The 21091-nt window shown below is 34.4% G+C and overlaps 5 protein-coding genes across 6 annotated transcripts in view; 3 read left to right on the top strand and 2 right to left on the bottom strand.

The window, feature by feature from the left end:
- Nucleotides 1-1572, top strand: part of Apoltp (Apolipoprotein lipid transfer particle) — a 16519-nt gene extending 14947 nt beyond the window's left edge. The window contains exons 20-22 of the mRNA XM_017899822.1: nucleotides 1-344; nucleotides 429-872; nucleotides 956-1572. The exon at nucleotides 1-344 is cut by the window's left edge and continues 733 nt beyond it. Coding sequence (XP_017755311.1) covers nucleotides 1-344; nucleotides 429-872; nucleotides 956-1039 — 872 coding nt within the window. The 3' untranslated portion in view covers nucleotides 1040-1572. The remainder of the gene's footprint in view (nucleotides 345-428; nucleotides 873-955) is intronic.
- A 1031-nt stretch (nucleotides 1573-2603) lies between these two features.
- Tbc1d22 (TBC1 domain family member 22) lies at nucleotides 2604-5938 on the bottom strand. Of its 2 annotated transcripts, none has more exons than XM_017899751.1 (8): nucleotides 5904-5938; nucleotides 4832-5005; nucleotides 4155-4714; nucleotides 3951-4081; nucleotides 3601-3855; nucleotides 3263-3512; nucleotides 2944-3167; nucleotides 2604-2837 (listed from the first exon to the last, which is right to left on the bottom strand). In XM_017899751.1, exons 2-8 carry the CDS (start codon nucleotides 4912-4914, stop codon nucleotides 2697-2699), a joined length of 1644 nt encoding a protein of 547 aa, XP_017755240.1. In that variant the 5' UTR covers nucleotides 4915-5005; nucleotides 5904-5938; the 3' UTR covers nucleotides 2604-2696. The 2 variants fall into 2 exon arrangements, with proteins under 2 accessions (XP_017755240.1, XP_017755233.1); XM_017899744.1 differs by having other exon boundaries at nucleotides 5850-5932.
- A 2183-nt stretch (nucleotides 5939-8121) lies between these two features.
- On the top strand, nucleotides 8122-11175 carry LOC108547273 (tetratricopeptide repeat protein 39B). Its single transcript, XM_017899722.1, has 11 exons — nucleotides 8122-8245; nucleotides 8337-8383; nucleotides 8468-8496; nucleotides 8570-8750; nucleotides 8825-8957; nucleotides 9355-9487; nucleotides 9576-9675; nucleotides 9741-9806; nucleotides 9892-10613; nucleotides 10697-10930; nucleotides 11005-11175. The coding sequence occupies exons 2-11, from the start codon at nucleotides 8360-8362 to the stop codon at nucleotides 11105-11107; spliced, it is 1725 nt and encodes a 574-aa protein (XP_017755211.1). The 5' UTR covers nucleotides 8122-8245; nucleotides 8337-8359; the 3' UTR covers nucleotides 11108-11175.
- A 1399-nt stretch (nucleotides 11176-12574) lies between these two features.
- On the top strand, nucleotides 12575-17154 carry Ipo9 (Importin 9). The gene is made up of 13 exons (XM_017899687.1): nucleotides 12575-12641; nucleotides 12731-13096; nucleotides 13169-13402; nucleotides 13486-13855; nucleotides 13926-14170; nucleotides 14288-14549; nucleotides 14665-14984; nucleotides 15057-15276; nucleotides 15381-15652; nucleotides 15778-16186; nucleotides 16440-16588; nucleotides 16660-16735; nucleotides 16859-17154. Exons 2-13 carry the CDS (start codon nucleotides 12755-12757, stop codon nucleotides 17071-17073), a joined length of 3114 nt encoding a protein of 1037 aa, XP_017755176.1. The 5' UTR covers nucleotides 12575-12641; nucleotides 12731-12754; the 3' UTR covers nucleotides 17074-17154.
- A 434-nt stretch (nucleotides 17155-17588) lies between these two features.
- Nucleotides 17589-21091, bottom strand: part of Slip1 (SLo interacting protein 1) — a 34670-nt gene continuing 31167 nt past the window's right edge. The window contains exons 3-7 of the mRNA XM_017899674.1: nucleotides 20908-21078; nucleotides 20307-20405; nucleotides 20114-20149; nucleotides 18475-20025; nucleotides 17589-18395 (exon numbers count right to left, since the gene is read on the bottom strand). Of these exons, the coding sequence (XP_017755163.1) occupies nucleotides 18015-18395; nucleotides 18475-20025; nucleotides 20114-20149; nucleotides 20307-20405; nucleotides 20908-21078 (2238 nt within the window). The 3' untranslated portion in view covers nucleotides 17589-18014. The remainder of the gene's footprint in view (nucleotides 18396-18474; nucleotides 20026-20113; nucleotides 20150-20306; nucleotides 20406-20907; nucleotides 21079-21091) is intronic.

The raw sequence follows: 21091 nt of genomic DNA on the forward strand, positions 1-21091 counted from the left end.
AAGAGTGTAACCAAGCTGCGAAAGAAAATCGTAGCATCGAACAGTTGGTCACTCAGCTAAGCAAAGAGTTGACAGATCAAGGTCTGACAGATAATCGGTGGTCTCTAGTTATCTTCGGAGCAGACGGAGTATTCGATCGACCGAGAAGCGTCGTCTTCGATGGGCAAATTTTCACTAAGAACGCGGTACGATTTATCGATTACTTCGATCATGTGCCGATTGGCGATGGAAGCCGCGATATTTTTGCGGCAATTGCGTTCGCCTCGAAACTCGTGTTCAGAGCTGGTGTGTCAAAGACTTTCATTTTAATGCCTTGCTCGCATTGCGAGCCAGAAGGTCAAACGGTAAGAGATTCGAACCTTTCGATATCTATTTTTATGCATCAATCCTCTTTCCTCCTCTTAAAATTATATAAACTATACTTTTAGCTGGACTATTCGGTGGTACATGAAGTTTTATTAGAAAAAGATATCACGCTTCACATATTGATGGATGGCGACTTCGAATTCGAAAAAGAGAGATTGAACAAGATCTTCTACGGTTTAGACGCGATAAAATCATACACGAAGAAAGATGCAAGGACATTAACCGGAGACATTGATTTACGAAAACAGGTGAAACTTCCAAAAAGTGTGCTCGGTTATTGTACACCATTAACTCTGGAGGTTAACGGAACGATATTTAGCGGCGATAAATTACGTTTCGATAAACTAGCTTCGATCAAAAAGTTTGCCAGTGTTTTCTCTAAGAGGGTAGCTTTAACCGCGCGGCCTAATCCATGTCAAAACTGCGAGTGCACCGCTGACAATAATGGCGTCACGCGCATGGAATGTATCCCCTGCATATATCCGACGCCGATTTCTGTCGATTACGTGAGTTCTCTTTTTCTGTGTGCGATATTTCTCCTATTTGATACATTAGACTCAACTGCAATGTCCCTTCTTTTCTTTTACAGGAAACGTTTAACCTTAACGATTCATTGGCATCTTTGCAACCATTGAATATCGATTATAGTCAAATTGACATCGATGATAGTTGAAGAAGTATCGAGAAGGCACGCGTATCCCCATTCTCCTTTTCCTTTCATTTCATATACGCAAGCGAAAAAGTTTGTATTATTGTGTATGTGACATAAACGTATGATGTCAGTACGTTTAGTAAATAATCATGCCTTTGTAATATGATGTCCAGTCCAACCTGTACCTTGAAATACTTTGAAAGGAATGTTACAGATACGAGAAAGATATAAGAAAGAGACAGTCTCGTTTATTGATCAACGACGCTACACGCTTTGTGTGTACAAGTTCTCGATTGAAAAATTAAGATTAAAGAATGGAAAAACATTACGCCGTTTTAGTTTTAATTGACGAAAAATATAACAATTAGTAATCATAATTCGTGTCACGTGTCAAGAGAATAATTTATCTTACAAAACGCGTATTCTGTATATTTTTCTTTTTTATACAACATTCGATTAATTCTTATCAAGATATAAATTATCAGGCGAATGAACCTTTCGATACGTCTATCATTCGATTAAACTGTCATACGTAAATACAGTGTCATTCAAACATCAACTAAATCATTGACATCAAATAAAATATTATCTATTTTAATCATTTTGTAAGATCATTTAGCTATAAAATAATTAAAAGTAACGTACAAACATTTCAAAAATATTTAAAAATCTTTCCAGTTACGTCTGTATTATGGCAATGCATAAACATGGCAAAGATTTGCTCGTCAAAATATTCCGGCACGAGATTCTAAATTCTGTCCTTTTAGAAAGATATTTCAAAATAATTTGAACCGACATGAACGAATATAACACTGTTGTAATTTATACATTATTTCACGTACTTTGGATGTTGAGAATTACATACACCAACATTGCGAATTTTCGTTTCGTTTAAATAACAAAACATATCCATTTCTGGACAAGAACTGAAAAATCACATGAACAGAGGAAAATTTGTAATTGCTATGCAGGATAGCAATTATATAACGGTAATTGGTTTATCAAAACTTTCGCTTATTTTTTACCGGTATATATAATAATTCTAAATATATTATACAAATGTAATACGAAACGTAATCGATCGATAATGATCGATTCACGGTACATACTTCGTATTTCAATTTCCATCTACAGTTCTGACAAACTGAGCAATGGCGAACAAACTTATCGTGAAGATTCCAATTACGCTAAAAATTATAACTACAATAATATTAATAGTAATAGTAGTCATAGTAGTAATGGTAGCAGTAGTAATAGTAATATTAGTGGTTGTAATAGTAATAGTAGTGGTAGTAACAGCAGTAGTAGCAGCAGCAGCAATAGTAGTATATAACAACAGCAATAATAATAATAATGATGATGATAATAATAATACTAATAATAATAATAATAATAATAATAATAATAATAAAAATAAAATTTATAAAGACCGTTCAAGTCTCTCTAGAAAAGGGTAACGAAAACAGAGCTTTCTATATGAACTATAGAACAAAGCCATTTAAAAATAATAATTCTTAATCAGATAGAAAACAATCTAAACTAACTGGTCATAAATTATTCAGTTATATAATACAAACGATGACAATTGAAACAGGCGTATCGATCTAGCACAAAAACATTTGTGCTAATGTTTCTGGTCACAATTATGATATCGTTATCTAAACGCATCGTAAAATGGTCACCTAGTATCATGAGCCTGTAAATGATTAGGAGCATCTGCAAATGTAAATTTTAATTTGTATGCTTCCGCTACCAATATTCCTATTTCCGAATCTGTCCAATTTTGTGTTGGCAGGTTTTGTAGCATTAACATCAGTCCCTAAACAATGATAATAAATTGTCTACATCCCTTTTTTCTAATTAATAACTAAAATAAACCCTTGCATCAAACTAAAATCTGTAGTAATCCTACAGCTTAAACTTACTTGAAAATCAGGCTGCAATAAAAGATGACGTCTCCAACGAAGAAGAAATGCGGCGCATACATAAAGTTGAAACGAAGCAAATCGTACAGATTCCGCTAAGTAAGTGTCCCACAAGCGAATTGTACAATGAAGAGGAATTTCTCTTGTTAATAAATTATTCATCCATCGGAAAGAAAATTGTAAATAATCGACTCCATGTTGATGTAGATGCTGATGCAAAGGAGCTAAAAGATTAAATTAAAGGTACGATTAACTGAATGCAAAATAGGAAAGGGACAATAAACTAAAAAACAATGTAAGAAACAACTAGTTCACATACCATCGATTCTTTGTATTAATTCTTTCAACTGGTTTACTTTGTGCTGGATACCTAATTGAGCAAAGATATAATTATCTTGAATACCGTCAAGAAATTTAGATAAGCACCAAAAGCTATCTGCTTCTATAATATCTCTTTGTTCCTTTTGTAATGACGCGACGTCATAATTTTCTAAATCCTGCCATGCTGACACAGGCACTGCTTCTTGCAAAAATACGAGAAAGAAAGGTGTCACTAGATCGTTCATCCCCTAAAGAAAAAAATTACAAGGTAAAAGGAATGAAGATAAAAAGAATTAAAGAGCACATATAACAATTCAAGATCATGCGTAAACATACTTGAACGTATCCAGAAGCGGGATGCCGAATTGCCCAGATAAAGAGTATTCTTTCAAAAATTAATTGTACCGTTGTTTGCTGAAACAACGAAACAAGCGGTGACATTCTTGGAATGTCAATATGAATTTGGCGATATGTATCTTGAAATCCTTCGTCTTTTTCAGTATCATAATACTGTTTAACTAAATTCCAATAATCTAAACGTTTACGTTCTAACACGTGTTGTCTTCGCTCTAAATTGGCTGGTAAATATTCCTGAGTTGTATAAAATAAGCAACAGTTTTAAACATATTTACAGGGTTTCATCATTAGATATAAAACGGGCGACATAGTTTACCTGTGTTACTTACAGATAATAACCTCCATGTAACAGAACGCAATCTCGCAGGTATACCCGACCACGATAATTGTCTCAGTTCGTCTAAGTTTAATACAGAAGCTTCCAGAAGGGACTGAAATTTATCTACTTTACTTTCCCCATCTACAATTATTAACAAATCAAGGCTAAGAATACATTAAAATCAAATGTATGTAAAAGATCATTCCATAAGCACCTTGTTCCTTGGAAGGTATAAAAAATTTAGTAGGTGCAGTTGTTTGTCTCAATGGCTGTGGTCTTCCTGGAAATTGTGTTGGTTTATGTTGAGGGGAAGCACCATACTTTATATCTGTATCTTCTGTGGAATGTTGACTGTTGTTTATTTGAGAATGCATAGACAAATTAGCATTTCGCAAATGCAACGGTTGAACGGCTAATCTTTGAAGAGCCTCCGCCCGTTTCTCCTCAGGAATTATTTCCTGAACACGTTGCGAAGATTTTACATTTGTCCCTGGATCTATACATGTTTTCCTTGATCTATGACTATTAATAACACTAATAGCAGCAGAGTGGCTAACACGTTTTGATATTTTTATATCTGAGACAGTGCAGAACTCATCATCCCCTGAATCCCAAGCATCGTCTACACTTTCTTGAAAATCTTGAAACGATGTGGAACCTCCGCTACTTCCTGATATAGCTCCACCGCTGGTAGATATTATATTGGCTGAGCTACTTGACATCAATGTAGTACTGCCTAGTTTACCAAATTTACCATCTTGCTTTGGACTTGGTCTTTCATTGTATATATAAAATACAAAGAATTATATTAGTACCTCAATGGCTGATATTAGGGGTTTAATTATAACTTTATTCTTAACACTGATAAAAATGAAATAATACTGTACAAACCTCCCTGGTACAGCACGGGTATTTTTTTTCCAAAAGGATTGATGTGTTTGATAAGCTTCACCGTGGGGATTCTGATTTTCCATAATTATTATAAATTATGTTAACTAGCACCTGCCACCTTTCCCAGATAATTAAAAAAGCAATACAAGGTCCTCATTCCCTTAGAAAAAATTACTGAAACAAGATTTGATGACAGTGTTCATTATAATCCTTTGGGTTATCATTATCCTTCCACTGAATGTATGAAATTATAAAGGCCACATCATTCCATATACAAGCATCAAAAATAACAGACATTATCAAACTTATATAACTATATCATCTTTTTCTAATTCGTGTTATTCTACATTATGTAAATTTTAATCTATAAGTTTAGTCATCTTATAGTTCTGACATAATAAATATATCAATAAGTAAAAATAATATACAATTATTTTTTATATAGTATAAAAAATACATCAAACTTATATAACTATATCATCTTTTTCTAATTCGTGTTATTCTACATTATATAAATTTTAATCTATAAGTTTAGTCATCTTATAGTTCTGACATAATAAATATATCAATAAGTAAAAATAATATACAATTATTTTTTATATAGTATAAAAAATACATCTATTTAATATATACATGAAGATTACATTAGAAATTATATGTAATATTAACAAGAGAAAGGTGTTGGAAAACAAAATAATGCTGTGACATCAAAACTTCATATTATTTTTTGTTATAAACAGGTTATGTTACACTATATAAATATTTTGATCACAGCAAGCAAGTAGGAAAAGTGGAAACAATATCTCTACGTTTAAAAATGTTTATGCAATCAGAGTAGTTGCGCCAACAGCGAATAAGCTAAAGTATTTATCATTAAGTAGCGTTTAAAGTATGGAACACTGTGCGCATAAGGTGAACTAGTGATTCTTTATTTTACTACACTTAAAAGTTCAATGATAAATGGTAAGGTAAGTTTATTATAAAACATGTGACATAAAATAACTTTCAAAAAATTTACCGAGTATAAAGGTATAATGCAATACAAAATTTTGTTTGATGTATGTACACTCACTGTTTTTGACGTATGACACGTCTATACTAGTGCTGCCACCGAAGAAATGGCCAAATTAAATTTTGCATATGCTATTTTTCCACTACATCTATTACTAATCATCATCCTCTGAAATGCCATACATATCTTTCTTTCAGTCGCTATCAATTTTAAATGTATTGCTTGAAATAAATATATCTCTGTATAATTACAAGATTTGATATCAATAAACAACATTTGAAACAAGATTTTATAGGTAAATGTTACCTTCAATCGAATGTTCAAAATATTTACAGAGAAAACTTTATTAAAGTATCAAAATATTAATATTACAAATTACAATCATATCGTCAAAAATGTTCTTTTTTTAATAACAACAAATAAAGTTTTTCTTCTATATGAAATTTCGCGGTAGAGAAAGTAGTCTGCTAAAGAATCAGCGATTCTCAATATTTAGAAAAGTTTGATAACTCTTCACGTAATTTGAACTTAAACAAATTTTTTTACTTATTTAAAAATGAAGTCTAGAGATAGTTTTTCATAAGATAAAAATATTAAATGAAATTTTAATATATTATTTGTTACCGAGATCATATGAATACATGGCATATGAAAAGAGATATTCAAATCGGAAATATTTTCTTAGTTGCGTATGAATATTTATATACATATATCATTGTTTCTTAGCCTTGGAAAAGGCTAAACGTAATATGATAGAATCGCACAAACGTTAATATACATTATAGAATCCCATAAATTGGAGATTCGTAACACTTGTAAAGCTAACCCACGTGACCAACAGTGATTCTTAATCTTTAATAATTCAATTCTTTATTGTCATAAGAGTATAGATAATTGATTATTCTGTGTGATCAAAAAATATTAAGAACTTGTATCATTATGCTGATTAGAAATGCGATCAAGAGAGAAATTTCAAATAAGATCTTTCAAAATCGTAATTTCTGTGTTATATAAAACTTTATTATCATACACTGAGCACCACTGTAGTGCGTAAAGACAGTGTCACGTGTACAGTTGTATCGTAAGTATGTTGATCCGGCAATATCAGTATACCGTCAGTCGGTGGCGTATACTTTACGCCGTTGTGTATGTAGTGCTGGGTTTCAGGAATTTTTGCAAATATTAAACAAAAATGTAAAATCCCTTATTATTTTTTATATTACAACATACACAGATATTAGATTCAGATCATATTACGTTAGAAATATGTATGAATAAACGTTAGTTTTTTACGCTTTTCTCATGAATTGGTTCTTGTATCCCTTGACGTTTGATGGATTCATGGTAAGAAGTTACTTTAAAACAACTATATGCCGTAATTTCTATTATTTTCACAGAGATTTTAAGAAAAGATCGCGTTTTACTAATTTATAGATATTGATTGTATAATTTATTCAATTTATTGATTGCTATGATTTCATTGTGAATTTATAAAAGATCTAGGTCTATCGGTACCGTTGCGATAACTTAGTTGTACTTTCTTCGTAACATTCTACTTTAGATCGCTTCCGGGTTCTTCTTGTTTCCTAGTTGTCACTTTATTTTCTTAAACATAAATACTTATAGTAATAGTTTCCGATTAAGTTTTTTACAGTTTTAACGATACATTGTAATGATAATGTTTTTTTCTTTTTTTTCTTTTCTTAAAAATGTTAATTTTTCTTTGTTTTATAATGTTTCAAATTCAATTTTAAAATAAATTAATTTCTATATAACAAAATAAATTAGCAGACAGTTCATTTTTGCATATATTTATTTTTAGCATATTATCACATCATTATCTTATTTCTCTTGAGTGTATTTGAGAGAAACATTTTTTTGTAAAGTTGAGAATGCAATAAGAATAAAATCCCATGATAAAAGTATACATTTATATGTGTAACTCAAGGTAAACATTTGATAATGTTTATTGCAAATTAAGTGATTTTCATCAATGTTATCATTAAAGGAAATTTTAATTATTACTTCAAAAATATATTTGATCTTATCATATTATTGTTATCAATGTACGTTAATCTATAAAAACTTGTTAGATACAATGATGATTATAAGGACCAATTTTATATCTTAAAGCGTATGTACATTAATAAATTACAAAAATAACAATATATTACAATCTTATAGATAATTATTTTTGTTTAATTTTTTTGTAATTCTTGTTATAGCTATCTCTGTGAGGAGCAATTTTAATATGAGATCAGAAATAATGATCTTAAATTAAAGAAGCACATTTTAGAAATCTGTCTAAAGAAGTGACTTTCACCTATAATAATTAACATATCTAGTGCAAAAAAGGATCACCTTGCAAAGTATAATATCTCTATGCAGTACATTTGTTAAATGTGAGAACATTATTTTATTTTTATATGAATTTTATATATAGATTAAATATTAATAAATTGAATAATAATATGTTCTACTTTCTTTTTTAAGCATATTATAAGTATTAATTCAGCATGTCAGACATTGAAGAAGATGAGGTATGCATATCAAAAATAAAACAGTTTATTATTAGTAATAATTAGCAGTGTGTTAATTAGATTTTTATTTCAATGATATCTTAGTTTCAAGATGCTCAAGAATCTTTACCACAGTAAGTATACTATGAATATCTATATATGCATACACATATATTTATATACTTTAAATTAATGTTTCATTTGAAGGCCTACTTCTATGGATTTGGATACAGCAATAATGGAGGCAAAGAAAGCGATATATTATTTTTTTAATAATGATTTCGAAGAAGCAAGGAAAATCATGGAACCATGGGCAAGCAGTAGCATGTATCATTCTTTAGGAACAAGTATATTTGCATTCCTTGAGGCTATTCTTACATTTGAACAAGTATTAAATCATAGTAAATTGTGATATTTGGAAAATATGTCTTTCAATAATACATCATAGTATTTGTTGCTTAGAAATCCATTGAAAAGGCAGCTGGAGCTGTAAAACAGTGCATGACTGTGTGTTTAAAGCAACGTAAACATGTCACACTAACCCAAAATATTGGGAAAATGGTGAAGAAGACTAATTACGATGCTTATACAATTGGTAATGTATACACGTGTACTAGCTGGGTACAGCATGTTTTGTTAAACTACAAAGTTTTTGCATATAATGCATCGTTATGTTAAACAATTTCCCAATGAGCATGTGATGTATCTTAGTAAAAAAGATGGGTTTTAATTCAACAGATAACTTCTCACTTCTAATAACTTATAATTTCTAAAAGGTCTAAATCTTTATAGACCAATTAAGGAATATTCACAAGCAGTTTATTACTTCAATTTGGGTAATTTAATAGCATTAGCAGTCCAATATTTAATAAAGCATATTCTAGTTGAATTTGTTTACTAACAGACGAATTATCCATATGTTATAACATGTTGTGCCATTGGTATTACTAAACATAAAGCATGCAAGGAATGATATGGAATTACTATTACAGAGGAAGTGCATGCGGAACTCTGTTATGCCGAATCACTTTTTTTAAAATCGATGCTCACGTTTGTGGAGGACGAGACTTTGGTCAGCTTTGTTAAAGCTGGGTTCAAAATTCGTACCTGCTTTCTATCGTATAAGTAAACAACTCATACCGTGAATTATCTATGTCCATCTTAAATATGTTAAGAAACCATATGTAATTTCATGTACATTGTCCGCTTTCAGAGAGTGTTTAACAATTTTAAATAATCGTAAATGGGAGAACAATGCTCATAAAATACATTTCGAAAGTGGTGTCCGCACTGGTATTGGTGCATTCAATCTGGTACGTATAAGCATTCTTTTATTGTACAAAATAAAATGCTATAACTGTTTTTGAGGGTTTTGTAGATGATTTCTCTATTACCAGCAAAAATTATCAAACTGCTAGAGTTTATTGGATTTTCGGGTGATAAGGTAACAAAATAATATTTTTTTATTATAATAAATTTTGCATAAACGTTTCCCCCTTATAATGGCACAATATTATTTCTATCAATAGGAATATGGTTTGTCAGAATTAGAAGCAGGGTACAAAGAAAGAAGAGGTTTACGACATGTGCTGTGTGCGATGTTTCTTTTATCTTACAATCTGCTCGTGTCGTTTGTTCTAAGTCATACAGACGGTGATCTAGATTGGTGTGAAAAAGTTTTGGAAGAAGAATTAAGTCTTTATCCAAATGGTGTATGGTTTTTATTTTTTAAGGGAAGACTAGAACTAACAAGGGGAAATTTTGAGAAATCGTTAGAATGGTACACCAAATCTTGGAAAAGTCAAGATCTATGGCCTCAATTTCATCATATTTGTTTTTGGGAATTAATGTGGGCACATTGTTCATTGCAACAATGGAATCAAGCTGCGATGTTTGCCAGTACTTTAGCTAAGGAATCGCATTGGTCTCGTACAATTTATTTATATCAAAGAGCTGCAATACTTATGATGCAAAAACCATCATCACAAAGCCAAGAAAAACAAATGATAGATACCTTAATGATGCAAGCGCCTACTTATAAGCAACGTATTGCGGGGAAGTCATTACCAATGGAAAAATTTGTAATAAAAAAAACTGAACGGTATTTTGCACAAAAGAAAAATCTAGTCCTTCCTATATTTGAGCTTATGTATGTCTGGAATTTATTTCGAATAATAGGTAAACGACAAGATTTAACATTAAACATGTTTAAAGTAATTGAAGATGCTGAAAAGGAGCTTATGAAAGCATCGTAAGTTCTTTTGCTCGAATCCATTCTTGATCTAATTTGGAATATTTATTTGTTAATGTTAAAAAGTTTTAAATATTTTGTAGGAAAACAGAATTTCATGCAGATAACGAAGCGCTCTTATTACTTTTAAAAGGTGCTTGCTTACGACAAATGAAACACCCTTTATTAGCTGAGAAATGTTTGAGACGTGTTCTCGAGTTGGACAAGTCAATCAAGGAAGATACTTATTTACTTCCTTATGCAACGGTAGAATTAGCTTTGTTAGGTCAAGATCAAGGGAATATTCAACTTGCTATTGGATTATTAGAGGATGCCAAGTATGTAATTTCTACCTAATATACTTGGTGTATTCATATTTGTTATTCAGTCATTGATTGTTTGTTTATTACAGAAAAACATTTACTGGATATCTGCTAGAATCTAGATTACAGTTTAGGATTCATTCCGATTTGATGAAATTGACTGGCAAAAAGGCCGAAGATATTTTAATGTAATAGTACCTGGAAAATAAGCTTTTTGTAAGAAACAATTCATTACTGCCAATAGCATCACTATTGCGGATTCGGGCATTATCAATTTTTATTGATTTACTTTCATGTAATAAATTGTTACATGATTTTCAATACTTTTTCTAGAACAATTCACTTATATTGTGAATTACACTCTTCTTTTGATTACATAGGATATTTAAATTGTATATTTTCTTTTCCAGTTTTTACGCATCAACGAGCATTTTTAGCGATAAATATTTGGCAACTATTACACATATATTTAGTGCTTACATCATAACTAGTTAAAATCGTATAGAAAAAAATTTAAAGATTAAATTATTTTTTTAATTTAAATTATTTTTCTTATAAAAGATGTTAAGAGATTTGTATATACAGTCAATTTAATTGGTGGTAGTAAAAGTATTATTGTCGTTCGTGTGCATATGTGCATACGTACGCTAAACATATGTTGTATTTGCAATGATTAATAAATTGTAAATGGAACGGAATATAAAAAAGGGTAAAATGGAAATAAAAGATAATTTATTGCTGATTAAACTTGTTGCAAAGAGCTTGATTTATGAATCTGTCATTTATTTTATTTAATATTTTCTTTCAGAATGTTATATATTAATTTTAACAAATCGATTATTTAAATAATATATATATGTGTATAGAAGCAGTCGTCGTATATGTTTATACCTAATTTGAGCTAAATGCTTTCTTCTTCATTAACGTTTTTATCTATTGATTTTGACATGCTAATTACATTGTTATAGTAATGTTTCTGTACTATAATTTGTTTTAAATCTATATGCGTGGACGTATACATTGGTAAGATGTTTAATAATTCTAATTTTTTAATTGCACAATGTATGCTTGCGAGCAAGCTAACGCGTGCGTACATCGCACGCACGCATGCATACACAAAATGTTTGATATGGCGCTTCTATGAGGACCATGTACGTATGATATAATTTGCACAAATTTATAAAGTTATCGATAAGAGATATTCATTGTTATAAAGAGATGTAAAATCAAGTTAAATTTCACATATAAGCATATTGTTAATATTAAGATTAAACAATACATACTTTCTATACAATTTGTATACAATCTTAGAAATGTTCTAACCTTTTGTGTCACACGACTAAGCCGGCTTTGTCGAATTATGGTAAACGAAAAGTAGAATAAATTACGTATCAGCCAATTTTGTTTCTAATTTTATGTATTTTGAAATTAACGAACTTCAACGGTAACATGCGTGGTTTTACATATAAAGTATATACATGCAATCAATGTCCTTTAGGTTGTATAACATACGCATAAATAGTAATAGTACCGCCTCCCATTATTCGATTTTTTACTTATCTTAGTATATCATTTCTTCTTTTCTTTCTCTTTCCATCGAATCTGTAATAACTATTTTATTAATTTCAGAGAAATTATTTTTTAGAGATTAAAAATAATAATTAGTAATGTTAGTAACTTCTACTAGCAATAGAATAATAATCATTTCTCAAGCAAATGTGTTCAGGTAAATACAAGTTATAATGAAATAAAAATTAAGATTCTAAATTTTAATGAAATTACACAAAAAAAATATTTTGTACATGGGAAATAAAGACTAAAGAAGCAAAGGTTATTATAATGAGTATAATGGCGATGGATGTACAAGGTTCTTTGAGAGAAGCTTTATATGAAACATTAAGTGATATTCTCTCACCTCAAGGAGAAACTCGTCAAGCAGCTGAGCAAAGAATACAAGCATTAGAAGTTACAGAGGAATTTGGTATACATTTAACAGAATTTGTAGTAGATCCTAATGGACATTTACCTATTAGGCAGTTAGCATCTGTGTTATTGAAGCAATATGTTGATACTCATTGGTCCTCCGTGTCTGAAAAATTTCGACCTCCTGAAATAAAGTATGCAACAAAGGAAAAAATCAAAGAATTATTGCCACTAGGGCTTCGTGAATCGATTAGTAAGGTAATTCCCATATAATTAGATACACATGTGTTATTTCTCATCAAAACTTTTCTGTTTTATTATTCATTACAGGTACGTGGAGTAGTAGCTTATGTAATATCAGCAATTGCACATTGGGATTGGCCAGAAAATTGGCCAGGTTTGTTTGATATACTTGTCAGCTGTTTAAGTGGGGAAAGCGAGTATGCTGTTCATGGAGCAATGCGGGTTTTAAGAGAATTTACGTTTGACCTTACTGATACTCAATTACCAAATGTGGGACCAGTAATCCTTCAAGAAATGTATCGAATATTTCAAAGTGAAAATGTAATGATGCTAATCTTACGTACCCAAGCATTGTCCCTATAAGAACACAATCATTAACAGTAAATGTGCATTTAAATTTTTAGCAATACTCTATTAGAACTCGCGGTCGTGCTGTTGAAATCTTTACTACAATTACGAACTTAGTTGCCTCTATAGAAGGGTATCAAAAAGGATTTACTGAGCAATACCTACAACCTGTCATACCCATGTTTTTTGAAAAATTTGTTCAGTGTTTACGATTACCTGATGGTCCTACAAGCGATAGCGGGCTTAAAACGGATGTTATCAAAGCTATAAATTGCTTAGTTACCAAGTTACCTAAGTATGTGTCAAATTTTTTACCTCAGATGCTACTGCCTGTTTGGGAAACTTTAGTGCAAAGTGCAAAACTTTATCAAGAGAGATCCGTAAATGGAGAAGGAGATACAAACGATAGAGAAATCGATTCAGACGGTCAGTTTTGTTTTCGCGATTTGTATTCATTGAAAGTTACTCTTCTTTTAATGCACTTTCTCTTCTGCAGGTAAAGTAATTAACTTTAATAATCTGATTCTTGCAATATTTGAGTTTGTTCATTCTATCGTGGATCGTAAACGATTTTCCAATCTTTTGGATAATTTACTGCAAGAAGTGATGTATTATTTAGTAATTTTTATGCAAATAACCGATGATCAAATTGAATTGTGGACCACTAGTCCCAATCAATTCGTCGAGGAAGACGATATATTTGCTTACAATGTACGCATTTCGGCACAGGAACTCTTAACGGTACACTATTTAAATATTTACTTTTAAAAAATAAATGAAATAGTTCCATCTTTTTGTTAATATTAGAACATCTTAAACCAAACCTTTCTTGCCCGTGATCAATTTCTTCGTATGCAGGCATTAGTGAATTATTCCGAAAAAAAAGCAGTGGATGCCCTTTGCGAAGTTGTAACACGTCACATCGAAGCTAGTAGTAGATTGCAAAATACAAACAACGGAAGTGAGAATAATAAAACATGGTGGAAATTACAAGAATCATCAATTTTGGCGTTAAGTAAAGTAAAAGATGTCGTGGTGGAAAGACAAGAAACCGGAATGCTCCAATTCGATATTATTAAATTTCTGGACACAATTGTTTTAGCTACTTTAAAAGATTCAGGTATCCGATATTGTTGTTATGTTTCAATGAAAAAGCAATTGCTTTTCCTTTACTCTCTTGGCTGGTACATATATTCTGATACTTATTATGTATTTATTGTACCGGCAACTTTTAGGTGCACCACCGTTACTTCTTGGTCGTTGTTTGTGCATTGGTGGAAAATACGCTGAAATAATGCCGCCAGAAATGAGTTCACGTTTTTTGGAAGCAACGGTTAATGGCTTACAAGAGAATCAACCTTCGTGTATTCGTATCAGTGCAGTGAAAGCTATTTATTGGTTCTGCAAAGCGTCGATGACGGAAAATAATAGTACTTTGGGCAATATTATACGATCTCATTTGCCAAATATATTTCAGGGACTTTTTAATTTAGTCAATCAATCACCTACGGAAATTTTGATTCTAGTAATGGAAACTCTACAAGTATTGGTTTCGGTAATATTCGATTTATCATCTTTTTCTACCCTTATTCGTCTTGGTTACATAAGAATTTTCTTACATTTACAGTTAGATAAATCGTTTACCGCTTCAGTGGAAAATAAAATTTGCCCTTTAACTATCGCGGTATTCTTAAAGTTCTATAGTGATCCTGAAATTTTGAGTCCATGTCAAGACATATTCAAAAGTTTGACACAAAATCCTGATTGTATAGGACCATTACAAACTCGTTTGATACCGACATTGACTAGCATGATGGCTGTAACGCCTATGGACAAATCAAAGGATGGTAAGTTTTATTAAATATTAACCATACTCGAGTGCTGTCGCATGTGTGGACACCAATACATTCATGTAAATAATGGAAATTATTTGTCCTGGTTGTTATAATAGAGAGATGCCGTAACGTGGCTCTGGATATATTACAAGTATTGGTGCAATACTCTCCGAAGCCGTTGAGCAGCACATTGGTTGAAACTGCGTTTCCTGCTGCCTGTCATTGTATATTGAATTCAGAGGACAACGAAACGTTGCAAAGCGGTGGCGAAGTAATACGGACTTACTTAGCGGTTGCGGCTCGGCAGGTGACGGTACATCGAGACAGTGACGGTCAAACGGGTTTACAATACATACTGCAGATTGTGGCACAGCTGTTGAATCCGCAGGTAATTTAATAATCCTATCCGATGACTAGATCTATTTCTGTTTCTTTATTCTACCACACGGTCGACACATGATTTGCATTTGTATCAACGAAATGATTGTTTAACGAGGCGCGTCGCATTTGTAGTTGAGCGAGTTTACAGCGACTTTTGTCGGACGATTGGTGACAACGTTAATTAGGAAAGCGGGAAACACATTGGGCGAAAATCTCGATCTATTATTGAAGGCCGTGTTGAGTAAAATGCAGCGAGCTGAGACATTGACCGTGGTACAAAGTTTGCTTATGATATACGCTCATCTCATAAACACAGAGTTTGATGCCATCCTAAATTTTCTGTCAACCGTACCCGGTCCGACAGGACAAAGTGCTCTCGCATTCGTACTCTCTGAATGGGTCAGCAGGCAACACCTATTTTTCGGTAGATATAACCGAAAGGTAGCAACGGTCGCGCTTTGCAAGATATTGGAGTACGGCGTTACTCATGGCGACAGTCGATTGAACGAGATCACGGTGAAGGGAGACCAGATATTTTCAGGTTTGTATTCGGAACGTCTTTCCACAAATTACATATTCGGAAAGGAAAGATTCAATCGAATACGTTATAAGTTAACTTGTACATCAGTGTACGAAGCTTTAAAACACGAGGGAAATATTTCGATCGTTGTTCGTTTCTTTGTTCATTTCTTCTTCTTTTTTTAATGTTTATTTTTACGTTAATCAGTACAAGATATCGATAAAATATTTACTTCAAAACAGCGAGTGACTAATTAAAATTCGAGAATACGTAGGAAACGAAGAAGGCGTGAGGACGAGGAGTAAAGCCGAATCACAGCCTTATCAGTGGACCACTATACCTGTGTTGGCCAAAATATTCAAGTTAATAATCAACGAGTTATCGAACGACATCGAAGCGGTCACTACTAATCAGGACACGGACGTTAGTAATAAACCTTTTGCGACATTTTATTTTTATTTCGCGGCTCGAACTAATCAGTCTTTAACATATAGGAGTCAGACAACGACGATGACGAAGATGATGACGGCGAGAATGCCTATCTGGATCCAGGCTACGAAACTACGTTAAGTAAGTGGAACGAGATCGCGTTGTTATCCAATTATACTTTCATCCGTTAAGTTTTTCCAATGTTCGCCAAATAACGTTACAAGTAGTTGATTTAACATGAAAAATTGTCGCTTTGTTAATTAGTGTTGGGAGAAGATACGAATGAAGCTGATGAAGACGAGGACGATCCAGAATTGTTACAGGATTCCATCTATCAATTAAATCTGATCCAATATATGCGGGATTTTCTGTTAAATTTTTCGACTCATCATTGCTTCCCGGCATACATTCAGCATCTAAATATTCCGGAACGAAAAGTTTTAAATAGCTTAAACATCAATGCATCGTTCATGCAATAGATAAATGGATAAATAGATCGTTAAATAGACATATGAACAATTACACATGTCGATGATAAAGATTTTCAAATTTCGTAATAAAATATGATTCTTTGCATATATCTATGTCTATATCTACATCTACATCTATTTATATACATATACGTGTGTATGTGTGTGTTCTTTACGGCACATATTACCTGTTTTACATATTACGCATCGTACCTTGACATTTTTCACAGTTTAAATGGTGACTCTTGTGCAAAAGAAATTGTCATAAGGCAATACAAGTATCCTTTTTCCTTTTGTCCTTTTCTGTAAAGTTACAGGACTACGGTTCGTGATATTCATCCGCCTTTTTGTTTTTTTTTTTGTTTTTTTTTTTTTTTTTTTTTTTTTTTTTTTTTTTTTTTTTTTTTTTTTTTTTTTTTTTTTTTTTATTATTCATAACATACCATCGTTACGTTTATTGTACATATCTACAGAAGCAATCTCGTTCTATTTCCTTTGTTCACAAGAGTTTCATATCCGTTGAATATCGTGTAAAATAGTCTACATACATTTATATCGTTATACGAGAAATATGTACAATCGTATTGGCATTTACGCAATTTCGTGAACGATACGTCTCGTTTCAACACTTGATCGAGAAAGTAGCATAAAGTTTGATCATTTTCGTAGTCAAACGAAGCAAAGAAGAAACGACGAAAATCGCGGGGAAAAGGAAAACGTTTTGAAATCCATGATACTAATTTCGTGAATGCGAGTCGATCAAAGGTATATTTGTAAGGATATTGAACAAAAGGGAGACACGATCGAACCGGGTGAATAGCGAGGAGGAAGAGTAGGAGGAGTAGGAGGTAATTTGCGGTGAGACAAGTATAATTCGATAAAAGGAAGCACGAAGGAACGACGGAGGGATTGATTTTTGTCGGATATCGTGGTGGTACGGGTTTTACGATTCAAACGGTCGTTACTGAGAGGAGACCCATTAATTTGCCTCCGGTACCAGGACCTCCTGTGCCACCGACTCTGTTTCCATGCACCAACATCTCTTGAACGGTAGTGAAGTCGTCCAAAGTATTCTTTTTCCGAGCCATTTTTTTGTGACTCAGCTCCACGATATTCAGCGGTTTTTTTACGAGCTTATCGTGCTCTCCGTGCTCGCACGCCAACAACTCGTTGGTCTGCTGCAACTGAAGCTGTTGCTGCTGCTGCTGCTGCTGTTGTTGCAGTTGTTGTTGTTGCTGCTGCTGTAGTTGAAACTCTTGTTGTCTCTGTTTACGTTCACGTGCACGTTCCAACTGCCTTTTACGTTCTTCCTTGGTCCAGTATCTGCCAACCTGAAACACGAAGAAAAAGACGATGGTGATAGGTGAGACTAGGTCGAGCCGCGGCACTTGCGAGAAAGCGTCGCATCACCTTTACTTCCGACATGGTGTCATCTTCGGTGCTGTGACCGGCCCGCTCCTCGGATATCTTGATAGCTCTGTTTCTCAGAATACGATTTCTGACTGGCCTTCGAGCGATGTACCTGGTTCCATCTGCTCTTCTCTTCACTTTCCACTCCATCTGTATTTGATTCCCTTTATCCTCCGGCGGTATCCAGGAACTAGAGGAGCAAACCTGTTGGCTGCCGACAAATTGATACCGCGTCAAATTCGGAGCCTGAAAGTTACCGTGAGATCTAGACTTTTTCGCGGTACCACCGGTAACAGTAGTAACATTATTGCTTTCTCTGGAGCTACAGATGGTCGAATTTCTTCGATCGAGTGCCTGTTTGAACAGTTGCTGCTGCAAAAGCATCGTCTGCTGAAGATTTGCCATATTCGTGTACATAGTATCGGCAGGCAAGTTGCTCGCGTTCGTCGAATCGGCTATTCGTTCTCTGTAGTGATGGGAACTCGTACCTCTTCTGTTCGACTGATTTCTCATTTGTTTGTTAACGAATGTCGGGCATGTACAACCGAACCTTTGTTGTTGTTGTTGTTGTTGTTGATGATGCTGTTGTTGCTGCTGCTGCTGCTGTTGTTGTTGTTGCAGTTGTACTATCGATGTTTTCGGAGGGCAAAGGACCAACGTGCTTTTGTGGTGATCCTTTTCGCCGCGTTGCAATTCCAACGTGAGCGGATTGCTGTTGCAGGATTCGCCGGTATTGTACGCACTCGAACTATCTTTTTCCTCGCCCGAACTGTTACTCTTGGACGAACAATACCATCTGCCAGTTTGATTTCCTTGATTTTGCGAATACTGAATCATCGTGCTGGAAGTGTTAGTGGTGTTGGCGGTGGTCGTTATAGCGATCGCGATCGCCGAAAGGACGGTCGCCGGTGGCGGAGCGGCGGTGGTAATGGTGGTTTGCGAGGTAGCGACGATGCTCGAGGTATGATTGGAATGATGCCAGTGCCGGTGTTCGTACGGCGAGGAATAAATCGGCTCGCTGTCCGATTCCGGTATAGTTTCATAGATGTGCTCCGTTTCACTCCAGACGTGATTCGAATAGGCGTCTGCGAGTCTCACGGGTGCTGTACCTACACCGCAAATTGATTGCGACTGACCACGCATACAGAGACTCTCCATTTTTTTCGAGCAGTCCTTCAATGCCTCTTGGGTCCATTGCTTACGATCGTGATCCGAGTGCCTTGCCGGTGACGCTGCGTTCCTGCCGCAAGATTTTTGCGAGGTCTGCGAAGAACAACTCGAAGACGGGGTGTTGCTTGCGGAGAAGGCGTTGCTCGGCTGATGACTCGCAGTGTGACAGGGAACAGGAGGTGGTGGCCTCAACGTCGAACTGTTTTCCTCCGTGTCTTTGGTCCATTCGTCCGTTTGTTGTTGCTGTTGCTGTTGTTGTTGTTGTTGCTGCTGCTGCTGTTGTTGTTGTTGCTGCTGCTGCTGCTGTTGTTGTCGTATCAGCTGCTCGATCAAGCTGTTCTGGTAAGATGGTAGATGATCCGGGGAAAGCAATGGCGAACCCTGAACAAAGAACGTTCGTCGAGCGACCACGAGGATCTACGGAGAATCGGGACAACATTCGTACGGAAGAAGAGATCGTCCTACTCACCCGACGATACACGCGCCTCTCTTCGTAATCATCATCCTATAAAAGAAAAAAAGGCAGAAAGAAAAAAAGAAAAAAAGGTGAAAAAGATTTTTGGAATGTCGATATCACGTCGATATTACAAAAAGATTGAGCAGATTAAAATTCTGACTTTTCTTTTCGGTTCACTCGTGAACCTCCGAGTCGGATGCGTTACCTGATAAAGACATCGGCTGACAAGAATGGTTACGGCATTCTTCGTTTCGGCAAACAAGTTTTCCGTTTGTTCCTTATTCGCTACGTCTTTTCCATTTACCTGAAACAACGTGGAATAAGGTAGCTTCGTCCGGAAATAGCGATCGAAAGCGAAACGCATCGAACGAGTAACGAAACTTGGTTCAAGCGTCGAGAATAACTAGGACGAAATCTTTTCAGTCGTAAAAAGACATTTCGAGATTGGAGTGAAATCGAGCAAACGAAGAAAATGGAGAAAAGAAGTTTGAGAGAGAGAGAGAGAGAGAGAGAGAGAGAGAAACGGTCGATGATTTTTTCATCCGTTTTCTAGCACAGTAGAGCTCGCGTATACGCACACGCGCGCACACACACGGACACACAGTCTTTGTTCCACGATTACGATCCGCTTAACGAAATGAGGATAGCAGAGATCGGAAACATGGCTCGAGTAAGGGAAGACGCGAAAGTAACGCTGCTGGTTCTCGCTTAATCCGATTAACTGCCTCGATTCATCGCTGGTCGTGGTCGTGGTCGTGGTCGTGGTCGTGGTCGTGGTCTCGGACGGCAGACACGCGACGACTCACCCTCAAGATTTGGTCACCCTCTCGTAATCGGCCGTCGCGGGCTGCCAGACTTTCAGGAACTATTTCCGAGATGTAAACCTCGGTATCGGCGTCTTCGCTACCAGAACCAGAACTGTAACAGACGGTCAGTCCAAGTTTCTCGGCGCTGCCCGTTTTCCGCAATGTCACCTCCTGAAACCGTACA

This window comes from Eufriesea mexicana, unplaced genomic scaffold, assembly GCF_001483705.2.
Source record: "Eufriesea mexicana isolate 0111107269 unplaced genomic scaffold, ASM148370v2 scaffold4744748266, whole genome shotgun sequence".
Classification (NCBI taxonomy): domain Eukaryota; kingdom Metazoa; phylum Arthropoda; class Insecta; order Hymenoptera; family Apidae; genus Eufriesea; species Eufriesea mexicana.

Bases quoted from the DNA above. Each gene is read 5' to 3' on its own strand.
- LOC108547273 (XM_017899722.1), top strand. From the start codon at position 8,360: ATGTCAGACATTGAAGAAGATGAG. The intron at 8,497-8,569 runs GTAAGTATACTA...TTTCATTTGAAG, and splicing joins GCTCAAGAATCTTTACCACA to GCCTACTTCTATGGATTTGG. The intron at 10,931-11,004 runs GTATGTAATTTC...TGTTTATTACAG, and splicing joins GGATTATTAGAGGATGCCAA to AAAAACATTTACTGGATATC.
- Tbc1d22 (XM_017899751.1), bottom strand. From the start codon at position 4,914: ATGGAAAATCAGAATCCCCACGGTGAAGCTTATCAAACACATCAATCC. The intron at 4,715-4,831 runs GTTTGTACAGTA...ATACAATGAAAG, and splicing joins ACCCGTGCTGTACCAGGGAG to ACCAAGTCCAAAGCAAGATG. The intron at 4,082-4,154 runs GTGCTTATGGAA...TAATAATTGTAG, and splicing joins TATACCTTCCAAGGAACAAG to ATGGGGAAAGTAAAGTAGAT.
- Ipo9 (XM_017899687.1), top strand. From the start codon at position 12,755: ATGAGTATAATGGCGATGGATGTACAAGGTTCTTTGAGAGAAGCTTTA. The intron at 13,403-13,485 runs GTAATGATGCTA...TTAAATTTTTAG, and splicing joins GAATATTTCAAAGTGAAAAT to CAATACTCTATTAGAACTCG. The intron at 15,277-15,380 runs GTAAGTTTTATT...TTGTTATAATAG, and splicing joins TATGGACAAATCAAAGGATG to AGAGATGCCGTAACGTGGCT.